Genomic DNA, 12,575 nt, shown 5'->3' on the forward strand with positions numbered 1-12,575 from the left:
ATACTAGGGTAATTACTGACACAGAACCTGGTTATAAGAGAGTGGGGTAAGAATACTAGGGTACTTACTGACACAGAACCTGGTTATAAGAGAGTGGGGTAAGAATACTAGGGTACTTACTGACACAGAACCTGGTTATAAGAGAGTGGGGTAAGAATACTAGGGTACTTACTGACACAGAACCTGGTTATAAGAGAGTGGGGTGAGAATAATAGGGTACTTACTGATGCAGAACCTAGTTATAAGAGAGTGGGGGTAAGAATACTAGGGCACTTACTGATACAGAACCTGGTTATAAGTGAGTGGGGTAAGAATACTAGGGCACTTACTGATGCAGAACCTTGGTATAAGTGAGTGGTGTAAGAATATTAGGGTACTTACTGATGCAGAACCTGGTTATAAAAGAGAGTTGGGTTAGAATACTAGGGTACTTACTGACACAGAGCCTGGTTATATAACAGTGGGGTAAGAATACTAGGATAATTTCTGACGCAGAACATGATTATAAGAGAGTTGGGGTAAGTATTTGAAGGAGATGGATAAAATGGGAAGGTTAGAAAGAAACTGAAATGTAAAGTGGGGACTAAGACAGGAAGATAACTGAGGAGGAATTGTATAAAGATATTTTGTATAGAAGGGGTGGAGTCTGGGATATGGACTGACAAAGAAAAACAGAGTTCCCGTGGTGAGGAGCATGTGCATGACCACCTGCGGTTTAAGTGTTTTATCATCTGTTTAATTTGAGATGAAGGATTGAACTAGTAACCACACTGTTTTATTTTCACTTCATTGCACATCTAACAACTAACCAGACCACTAACTGCTTTATGTGTACTGCAGTCTACTTATTAAATAGATAAACATCTTAGACATTTTGTGACATGTCATGCCCTCTTCAAGCCCAGTTTCTTTTACTGAATCCCATACAGTCCATTTTTTTAACTATTTCTGTTGCTGCTTTCCAAAAGTTTTCAGTTCTATATTGTTAATCTCTGTAGACAGATTTTCACAACTCTTATTGATGGTTTGTTTTTAATTTTCCATTTTCTAGTTAAATATTTCTTAGTCACTACCAGCATTAATGTTAGCAGTGGCTTCACCCCTTTAATGTGTTCTATTTCACACCAACTCAGCATCATCATCTCTATACTGAGGTTATAAGACTAATCATACCATTCAGATCATTTTTGTAACAAAGTAACTCCACACATTCTGAAAATATATATTACCCCCCCAAGAAACTCTTTCTTGACCATCATATCTCTAACATACTCCTTGTCTGCAGGAATATTTGTACCAGTCTCATAGGGGTGTAGAAATTCTTGTCCACACATTTCCTTGCAAAAATTCTATGATTTCTTGATTTAAATGCATATCTGGGATTAAGACAAATTTCTCATCCAGTGATCACCTGTAGCATCTGTATTTAATCATTCACTCCATGCCCTTTTTACCCTTGCATCGTACTGTTTTCTCGACTCTAACATTTACATGCCCTTTGTATTACTCTTTTCTGGTGTTTCTTTCCTGCTCTGGCCTAAGTTATAAAATGTACTTCTCATGGTTTAACCAAATCATCATCTAACCTCAATACATCTTCCTTGAGCGCTAACATTAGATCTGTATATGCAAGTTAATTTAAGTTCAATAACCCCAAGAATTTGTCTAGCTTCATCCCATTTTATTACCTTTGTTCTTTGTTCTCCAAACGCTCATTACATTTTCTTATAACAAATAGTATTATCTATACGTGGTGTTCTGTTTTTCCAAGGTCTAACTTCCTTTAATGTAAAAACTTGCTTAACGTTTTTATGAATATAAGTCTGTACAGAATACTCCCTCCTGTACTTCCTCCAGACTCTTAATTTACACTTAATTGAAAGTTTTAACAAATGGAATATATTTCATGTACTTACTGCTAATTCTGTTACAAGGAAGCTGATTTTGCTGCAAATTCCTTCCTCTGTCACCACTGTCAGATGGAAGCATCTTATCTTTGAAAATAAATGACCAAAGGTGGTCCACTGGGATGTTGTACCCTACAAATTAAAATGAGACAAAATTTAAAGATAAACCGTATTCTTCCAGGAATACTTAGGTTTCCAAAGGGTTGCTCTCAAAATACAGCTGAAGGAAAATGATAAAGCAAGAACAGAGATACCTTTCATCAAAAACCTTGTATTAAAACAAGTCACCTCAAGTAATTTCCATATTGTTAAACTTTTATTGTGTGTGTGTGTGTGCGTAAATATATTACATTTTTATAGTATTTACTTTTGTAGCATTCAGACTCAAACACATACAGCTCCACCAGTATTTATTTCTTATTTATTACATTTTGGTAATTCAGCAAATATAGTGATGTAAACAACCGCTTCAGTCTGACCCAGAGTCAGCTGCATAAAGAAACTGAACTAAATATTGTGTAGTAAAAAAATATATAGTGAAAACCATAGGAAAAGAAAATCTCAGAAAAACAAGAGATCAATATACTCATTAAAGTATATTAGACAAAGAGGGACATAGAATACTAAAACAGACCAACACCGTACAATGTTCACACAATCAAACTTCTGTCATGATCCAACACCCTGATGTCAGTGAAACTGTAATCTGCAATGAGACATGAAGTACATAACTATTTCAGAGTGGTGTAAGAGTTCCGTAAGTAGCACCAGGTTCAATACTTACCTTTCTCAGTAAGGTGTGCTGCATGAAGTTTGTGTGGGAAAGAAATAATACCTGGAATAGTCCAGATATGGAGAAAGACCCATAACCTACATTAGTTTGGGCTCACAGAACCGCTTGAAGGAAGACAGGAGATTCATGTTTAACTACAGAATGATGAGGTAAGGTAGTTGTCCTAAGATGAATCATGTGTTCAAGTGGTCAGCATATATCACAGGTGACCGATCTGTAAAATAGGAAGCACGGGGCACATTTTCTTCACTCCTTAGCAAGCAGACAGACAGCTTACTGAGTAAGGAATCCCTGTACTCACTTCTGGGAGCTATGAGAAATGCATTTTGTAGAAAAGATGATCCAATGCAGTTCATGAAACAAGCATTAAATGTGAGGAAAAGCCTACACAAAGAATTGCTTATGCCCATTTGTTTCACAGCCCTTGGTTCCAAGATCTGTTTGCATTCTAACATACTCCAAAGGCTTGTTAAATACCAATTCAACTAGGACTTCAATTACAGAACTTGGTTAAGACAAATACCTAGAAATCTACAGACACTGACAAATTCAAGACATATACTACTCACAGAAGACACAACTTAAGTAAATTAATTAACAACTTAGCATTTTCAAAAGTACTGTCCCAAACAAATGGCTATTTTTGCAGTTTGTAACCAATACCTACATCTCCAAAATGGCTAAACATTTTCCTTTCTTTAAGCGTACTTACACTTTTCTTGACCCAATTATCCCCCTTAGATATAACGCTTCTTTGCAGGGAAGATTTGAGATGGTGTTTATACTGACTAGGGAAAATTTAGCCAGGACATAAATTCCACTACTCTTTTTAACAGGAGTTGTAGGATCTTTTATATTCATTTGAGCTAGTACCAACTCAGGCAGATATGATGTCCATTTAACATTTTATGTGAAGGACAGAATTTTTAGGGAATTCTACTGGCATACCATAAAACACCTCTTTACATTGGGATCCTATCCCAAAAGGCATGAGGGAAGCTGCATATTGCAAACAATGTTTCCGTGTTTGACAGAAGGATTCACTTCTGCTAATTTTGGCTTATATTTTCAGTTCTGTTTCTGCTCCTATCCAATGGCACTTTAACCCTGACAAAATACTATTATGTCTGTTTGTATTTTACTCAACTGTTACACTCCTATTTTTGTCACTGTGCTTGTATGCACAGGAAAAAATGTTCATGTTCTCCTTAATTATGGTTAGTAAGATTTTTATTTACATAAGGACCAACTTGTCTTTGTAATAATGTTCTCATGTAAACTTTCTTGTCTATTTTATATGTTGCAGCTTTTCTCCCCAGGCCTTTCCTGGTAAACACATGTATGTATGTATGTATGCATTTGTATGCCTATTGACAAACTATTTATTACATTCACTAGTTATAAACCTTGAGCTTGCTAGTGATACCCCATTATTTGATATTGAGCTTAGTGAAGGAGCTTGATATATCATTATAATGTATAGGCCATAACTGTATCTGACTAACGTATTACATGATGAATGTGTTTGTTAAGTTCAGTATAACAAAAAAACAGTAGACAATGGTGTATAAATGTTAGTTCTGGTAATGCAAGTACTACGTCCAGAAATGCATGCAAAAATGCAACGAGTATGTTGACTGACAGTAGTCTAGGTAGCAGGATTCCCAAAAATAATCTAACAGAAATCCTGAGGGAAGTGGGTTAAATAAAATATGTTGCTGGATTCAACAAAAATTGGAAACATGCACACCAGAAATGTTTTAAATTCAGTCAGATTTGTACCTACCAGTGAGAAAATAACTATTCATTGCAATTCCTTGTCACAGTCAATATTAGAATTCATGGTGAAGAGTTCACAGTCTGCACAGACTAGCATGTCACAAGGTGTTTTTTAATGCAGTCTCCTTCTTTGGGAAGCTCTGCCAGATTGCAGGGGGGGTGCACTATCTCTGCACAGCAAAGCCTGACTGTTTAAAAAATAGCTACAGCATCTGAAATATTTACTAGCTAATTAGCAACATATGGATAGAAGAAACAACTTCATAAATAAAATACAGCAGGCAAGGGGAATAAACAGATCAGGAATATAAAACAGCTGTTCTGATCAACAGAATTTGAATGACAACACTGGAGAAAGATTTACATTGCTGTTTGTATGCAGAATCAGCATGATGGCATTTAATATGCTAATTACAGGTTCAGCCAGTAATACCCAAGGTATGACAACATTGAATCCTAATTCCCCAGTGATGGGATGGAGTAGTATCAGGGTAGTGGGTCTTTGGATGTTGGAGCCCTGAGTCATCTTACAGACTGCCTCTGTCCATAAAGGATATGGGCAGTACCCTAGGAGTGAATTTATGGCTCCCCATGCATTTATCGAAATTATTTTTGAAGACAGTGAAGACAATGAGGGATGGACTTCATTTTATGAAGATGGGAAGTTTATTCCACAGAAAGGCAGTCTTTGAAATATGAATCTGTCTCTCCAGCATGTTCTGTTAGAGTCACAAATAAGGTTCAGGTCCATGGAATGCTTAACCCGTGTATAATTTTTCTTGCAAATGTGTAACATTTTCATCAGGGCTGGATTAGAGACTGCCTTGTAGGTCAGGCATAAGTCTCCTCTCAATAAATGATATGAGACAGAGGGAAAAGGATAGGGTCTTTAGTTGGTCTGCACAAGACCTGTGTCTTACGCTTTGTATTTTTAGAGAGAAACCACTGGGGCTGCTCCATTTGGTGTAAGTCTCTGGTTAGGTACATGCAGAAGGGGTCATTATATTCAATTATGGGCCTGATAAGGGTACAATGGCACTGTGACTTTGTTTTATTTTGATGTCATGCCTTTGCTTATAAGTTGAGCCACAGAGAAGGATTTCCTCACTACTGTAGCTACCTGGTGTTCAAAGTGTAGGTTACTACCTATCTGTGTTCCTATGTCCCTCAGCACTGGGTCTACTTTTAGGAGTGTGCCAAAACCATGGTCTGAGACTAAATGCTAAAAAATTCTTAATTATACCCTAAGTCAGAGGCCCAAAATATTGGCTTTCACTTCAGGAAAGTATATACCAAACAGGAGGGGTTCCAACACTGAACCAAGTGGGATACCACCAGTAAAATGTTTCTTATCAGAAGTGGATTCACCTATCCACTCAACATGTGTCCTGTCAGTGAGCCAAATGGCTATCCATCTGACAATGTAGGGGTTTATGCCTAACTCCGTAAGTTTATTTGTGATCCCTGGGAGATTGTGTCAAAATTTTGGCCATGTCTAAATAAGTGGTGTGTACAGTTTTGCCCTCTTCCATGGCCCTAGTAACTTTTTCAAAGTAGTTCACCAGTCAGAGCAGGCAAGACCTCCTTTTGACAAAGCCAAAGTGGGGCTGGTCCAGTTTTTTGCGAGTGCCTGTCTCATTATTTATCAGGTTCATGGTAATTCTCTCCATGGTCTTGCAGATAAGACTGGTCAAGCTTACGGGTCTGCAGTTCCCTGGGCCAGTTGAGGGACCCCCCTTGTGCAGAGGGATGACTTTTGCAGTCTTCCATTCCTGTGGGACAAAGCCATCCAGGGGTTGTGGTTAAAGAGGGTTTCCAGTGTCCCTGATGCATTCTGTTTTAAGTTATTTGAGAAGCATCCTGGAATGTTGTCGGGGCCCATGGATGCTGTGCTTTAGTGAGTGCAGTAAGACCTGTTCCCTTGTAATGATAGGTAGGGGGATGGTTGTGATTAATTCTTTGGGGTGGTAGGAAGTGATGGCGGTGCAGGTGCTGCCATGATGAGCATTTACCCTGAGGTTATGAACATAATTAAATGAAGCCTTATGGTTATCTTTCACCTGGGAGGCTATCTTTGCCTCATAGTTTGTTTTGGCAGATTTGGTGAACTGTCTATTTTTTTTTTTTGTTTAGATGGTGAGTGTCTTTTTGGACTGTTTTGTCTGTTCCTTCTTGGCTTGGAGAGGATTTTTTTCCTTTTGTTGAATAGAGTAGTTATGCTAGGGGTCCACCAGGGTGGTTTATTTTTGCCAGTAATCATAGGTTTGAATCGGACAAGTACTGCCTCCTCTATGCAGCTCAGAGTAGGCCTTGGTATCACCCAGGTTTGGAGAGGCTTGGAAGTTTAATATGCTGTCATTTAGTTTGAGGTAATTGGCCTTAGCAAAGTTCTTAACAGGTTTGGAGTTTAATGGGGGTTCTAGGTTAGGTTTAATACTAAAGGAGATCATTTTGTGGTCAAATCTTACCAGAGAGGAGTTAATGCACAGGAGGGAGCAGCATCCTCCCATGTTCAAGAAAGCTAGGTCTAGGACATTTGTACCTCTAGTTGGGGAGCTAACTCGTTGCTCCACAATGTTTGTGCTGATGAAGTCCAAAAACCTCAGAGCAAATGAATTATGGGTTATATGAGTCTCCCAGTTTATGGAGGGTAGTTGAAGTCACATATAAATACGGCATAAGCCTGAATGTTAAGAGATTCCTGTAGATTTAGGGAGGAGGTGTGTTTACCAGACTCATCTTAGGGGATCTGTATCTAGCAAGGATATGATAGGGGTCACACCAATAGTTAGTTGAGCATGGAGCATCTTAAGAGAGTCATGTTGTTAGACCAGTCTAACAGTGTACTTGTCCTTTATGAACACAGAGACACCGCCTCCCTTAGTTTTATTCTGAGCTGAGGGGGACTGTAGTGTATGAAAGGCATTGTAGCCTTTGATAGTTTGGATGTTTTCTATGGTTCTGAACCATGTCTCCATGACTGCATTCATGGTTCCAAGGACTGTATTTTTTATTTAAACTCATAGAATTAATCAGTAGTACCTTTAGGTAGTTGTGAATAATTTTTGTTATGTTGGAGGGTTTCACAACTTGGCACAGCTTAAAAAGTAAATCATTTTTGCTGGTACTGTAGCATCATCATTGCTGAAGGTAAGATGATACTCAAGGCTTGATTCATACCTGCCTGGAACACATATTCAGTGACCTCCATTATGTCTCTCTTCATATAGTCCAGTGAGGTATGTCTTAGGTCATTTACATCCACATGGACTATGACCACATCACACTGGTACTTGTGGTTTAAAGCCCTAAGTGCATGTGTGATCTGGCAGATCCTGGCTCCAGACAGACATCAAACTGTGATCTTCTCCTTGTTTAGCCTGGTAAGGGGGACATCAATATATCTTACAATAGAGCCCCCAATAACTAGAATGTTTGTGAGGTGTGCTGCATTATGGGCTTAGAAGCGGGGCTACTATGACTTTCAGAGTTATATGTTTTGTAAGGTGCTGTCTTTTTTGAATGTGCACAGGACTGCTGAGAGATGCTTACAGGAAGCCTTCGAAGTTTGGGTAGATTACAAGCAAGTACCTCCGCATGTGTGTGTCTGAGTGTTTGTTACTTAATGTTCATAATGAGTGTTTTGGGTGAAACACTAAACCTTGTTTGTACTATTCACATGTGTATGGGAGAGCTTTGCCTCCAAAAACAATGTGTATCTACATCTCTCATACACTGCGCTCGTCTGTTGTAAAATTAAATGGTTGTTAGTGAACATAAGGCAGTTACTACACTGCCTCAGGATGCCCATATCCACCAGCCCAGAAACAGAGATGACAGGGAAGTGCATATCCATTATTTATGATCCTTAGTAGATGGGAGGAATAAAGAATAGTCGCTTAAAGGTCTAAGTGAGAGTTATTACCTGTATACTATTAGATACCCTGCAGTGGTGCCGCTCAAAGATGAGGCTTTTATACCAGCAGAATGAAAGACTTTTACACAGTTAAACCCTCAGGCCAATCAGATACACACACAATACGCCTTCCATCAGCAGTTCCCAACTTGGATAGGTTGAATCAGCCCTCTGTTCCCACCAGAGTGCAGAAAACTCAATGTAAAAGGAACTGGTTTTAAGCCCAAGTGTGGTAACAAATGCTTTACAATAAAAGGCAGAACTCCTGCAATTTCAGGAATCCTTGGAAATAACTTCACACACTTGGATAAATGTTCACAGATGCAGAAAAAGTGTGCAAATGTAGAAGGACTTCATATAAAAACTTTGCAAAACTTAAAAATATTTTTCCAAACATAGGAGAACTTGAAGAAACTTGGAACAGCTTTTGCAGTATCAGAAGAGGTTAGGAAGTATCAGAATACTGGTAAAAAAACCCAAGAGCAGTAAGTAGCAAATAGATGTTATTTCTTTAACAAGTGCAAGCTACAAAAACAGTGATAAATTCAACCAAATCAATAAATGTAGCACATAAGTGTTGGATAGCACTGAAATAGAGCACGTGCACAAAAAATACTTATATCAAATTTGCAGGTCTAGGTGGTTTTAGAAGCGATTCAAGTCTTGTAGTCACAGGTGTCCAAGCCAGATACAGGGAAGCTCTGAATAAATCAGCACATTCTCACAAAAAAGTAGGGCTTTTGTACCACCAGGATGAAAGACTTTTACACAGTTAAGCCCTCAGGACAATCAGATAAATGCACAATAAGCCTCCTATCAGCAGTTGCCAACTCAAATGAGTTGAATCAGCCCTCTGCGCCCATCAGAGTGGAAAAACAACTTAATGTAAAACAAATTGTTTTTTTACTCAAATATTTTGTTAAAATTTTAAAACATATAAAACAAGAATAAATATTATAGAGGAAAAAACTTCACAACAGTAAATAAAAATAAAAAAAAATATTTCAAAGGTGTCTACATAAACAGACAATTATTAAATATTCAAATTATAAGTCTATTTCATATCATATTATGTTTGAGTTTTCAAGTACTCCTTTAACTTTTATCCAAGAATCATATATGAAGTGACTCTACCTGCTCTCTTCTTGTCTGTAGTTAATTCCAGTTGAGAAACGTTAATTGTAATATTCTTGAACTCTCTAAACAGAAGAGGAGTCTCACTTTTCCAGTTTATAGTTATTACTTTACAAGCAAAACAAACTGGTTTTGAGTTCAAATGCAGTGACAAACACTTTACAGCAAAAGGCAGGACTCCTGCACTATCAGGAATCCTTGGAAATACGTTCAGAAGAAATGTTCACAAATACAGAAAAAGTTCTTGGTCAGGGAGTCTTATAGAAATCTTGAGACACAATATTTTATGTGAATGCCAGTGACATAAAATAATGCAAAGTTGCATGGAAATGCAATGCCTGGCTAAAAGGGCATCAGCCAAGATAACATGGTGCTTATGAATAATTCTTCTCTTTATCAAGGGATAATTATTAATATAAGCAAATATTTATGTTGAAAATAATTCCTCTAATAATCAGATGTCACATGTCAAATGTTAACTAGCTATAAGACTTCACAGTGTTTTTTAAAATTGTCAACTCAGTCTGCTATTACGACAAAGATAGAATGAAAAGGTCACAGCAGCCTGGAACAAGGGTCACACACTGACACACTCTGATGTATTGTAACAGCAGCAAATGGTTCTTCTATTAGAAGTAGTATAAAACATGTATTAATCAGTAGTTTTCTGTTTCTATCAAAACATTCCTAAAGCATATGTGTAAAGAATAAACAGAATGTAAAATACATGCTCTGTAAAATGTACATATATGCTACAAACATGAAAGAATAAGAAAATGTATATTATTGTATTTCATATGCTGTCTATAGAATGAATGGAGCAGATGTCCCTTACACATACATGCTGCAGATCTTTATATGAAGTTTCTACTAAGCTTTTGTATTACTTTGTAAGCTGCAAACTTTCATTAATTCTGAATTATTCAACAGTAATAATAATGTAAATATTAACTGAAACTCTAACAACAATAGTGAATAGTATTTCTCATTAGAAATGCTGGACAATTAAGAAGTATGATCATTTGATGACAAAGCAAGCTGAAGAAAGAAATACTTGCTCTGTACTTGTTACAGAAAAGGAAAACTGTTGTAGTAGTAATCTTAAAATAAAATGCATGACCTGATTAGGACACAGTGTATGTCTAAACAGGCAGGGTTAAATCTTTCAAGACTGTATAAAAACGCTGTCCTCATCTGTAATCTTTGTCAGTCAGTCAGTCCGTCAGTAAGATACACAAGAAATAAACTGTACTGACCCGACTGGAGATGCCTTGCTTGCTGATCAGTTATTTTTCTTCTTCTTCTGCCTGTATTTTTTCCTCATAGGTGCAAGTGCTCTTAGATACTTTTACAGGGAGAGAACTGTGTATTTTTATATTAGATCATGATCAGCTGAGACAACATTATAGAAAAAATGCCATAAAAAACATAAAAACAGGCTGCAAAAGACCAGTTTATACACAGAAAAAGGATACAAGTTAAGTTGAATAACATGCAATGTTCATTAAAGGTTACTCTCACTCAAAAACTGAATATGTTTTTCAGCAAATATTGAACTTTTTCTGCATTATTAATGTCCCTGTATCAAAGTAAATGGTTACTATTATGTTCTAACTGGTTTTACCCCAAAATGATCTGAAGGAGGCTGCTATGGCCAGCATTATTTTGTTTTACAGTCAGTGGGCAGGATTCACGAAGCCTCCGTGTAAGAGATACAAGGCTTACACGGAGGTTGCAGTTAAACGGTGTGACGTCAGCATGTCATGCATATGCATGAGGGCATGCTGAATCACACCGAAGGCTAACACGGTCCGTGGAAGACAGTAGGGGGCGTGTCCGTAGGCTGAGCCCTGCAAGCGGACACGCCCCCAGAAGAGTAAAAGTGCCCAAAAGTAAACACCCATGACAGGTCCATGGAAATGTGAATAAACACAACACAACACATGCCCCCACAGACTATGAACATAAAATATATAAATGAACATGTTATTGTTAGATTTTATGAATATAAGGCTGAAATTAATTCTGTTGTAAATATGCTGAAAGAAAAAGCTTGCTTAAATGCAGAAACAGAGTTTAGTAATATGTGATCAGCAGTCATACTAAATGACCATGGCTTGGAAAATAAGGAACCTGCTGAATGGACATTTTCCCTTACAGACTTAAAAACAGGATGTATGCAAGAGCAAAAATGCAAAATCTGCTTTTAAAGAATGGACAATGACACTGTGGCAATGTGTTTCCTCAAAAATATGTTTTTCTGCATGGAAAACAGGACGTGTTTATCAGCATTGGCACAAGAACAGATGTTCTTATACAAAGATCCAAATAGAATACAGGATGATCACACTGTCAGAACAATGTGTTTCCTCAAAAATATGTTTTTCTGCATGGACAACAGGACACTGTTATCAGCACTGGCAAAAGAACAGATGTTCTTATACAAAGATCCAAATAGAATACAGGATGTTCACACTGTCAGAAAAGCTGGTCTCTTACAAGACATTGTTAAACAAGGAAGAATAGTATTGTTTCTACAGGATGAGCAATTCTCCAAAATAGAATATCAAGAGGAAATGTATATGTTTATGCATGAATAAAAGTGTATATAAAGAGCTGTATAAATCCAGTTATGTTAGAGGTATGGTAGGGACTCATTTGTCCTAAGGTAAATGTTATATCTCTCACGTCATCTGTACTATGTGAGAAGTAAAGATGGAACAGTACTTTAAGCTGCAACGTTGTTCCGTTTGGTTTATTATAAAAAGTTATTTGTTACTGCTCTCTAAAGTTGATGCTGCAAAGTATATTCTCTCATCAGTGTATATTCTGCAAGTTTTTGTATGCAACAGACTGTGAATGCAAATATAACCAGACTTTGAATTTTAGCAGAATCCAGCCAGCAAGACTGAGTGTCTTAAGAAGACATCAAATCCCACAGCAAGCAATAAGATCAATATAATTTTTCAATGGCGAGCCAGCCAGGTGGCAATTCCAGTAGATTTTTCTAAAGAGACAAATATTTTCCAAAATTTTGCTTAATATT

General features: G+C 37.3%; 1 protein-coding gene across 1 annotated transcript in view; it reads right to left on the reverse strand.

The window, feature by feature from the left end:
• Positions 1 to 1,990: 1,990 nt before the first annotated feature.
• LOC122797915 (zinc finger protein 271-like) overlaps positions 1,991 to 12,575 on the reverse strand; it is a 12,882-nt gene continuing 2,297 nt past the window's right edge. Inside the window, exon 2 of the mRNA XM_044066434.1 lies at positions 1,991 to 2,039. Within this exon, the coding sequence (XP_043922369.1) occupies positions 1,991 to 2,039 (49 nt within the window). The remainder of the gene's footprint in view (positions 2,040 to 12,575) is intronic.

The sequence above is a fragment of the Protopterus annectens genome, chromosome 3.part1 (assembly GCF_019279795.1).
Source record: "Protopterus annectens isolate FY-2018-M chromosome 3.part1, PAN1.0, whole genome shotgun sequence".
Lineage (NCBI taxonomy): Eukaryota > Metazoa > Chordata > Ceratodontiformes > Protopteridae > Protopterus > Protopterus annectens.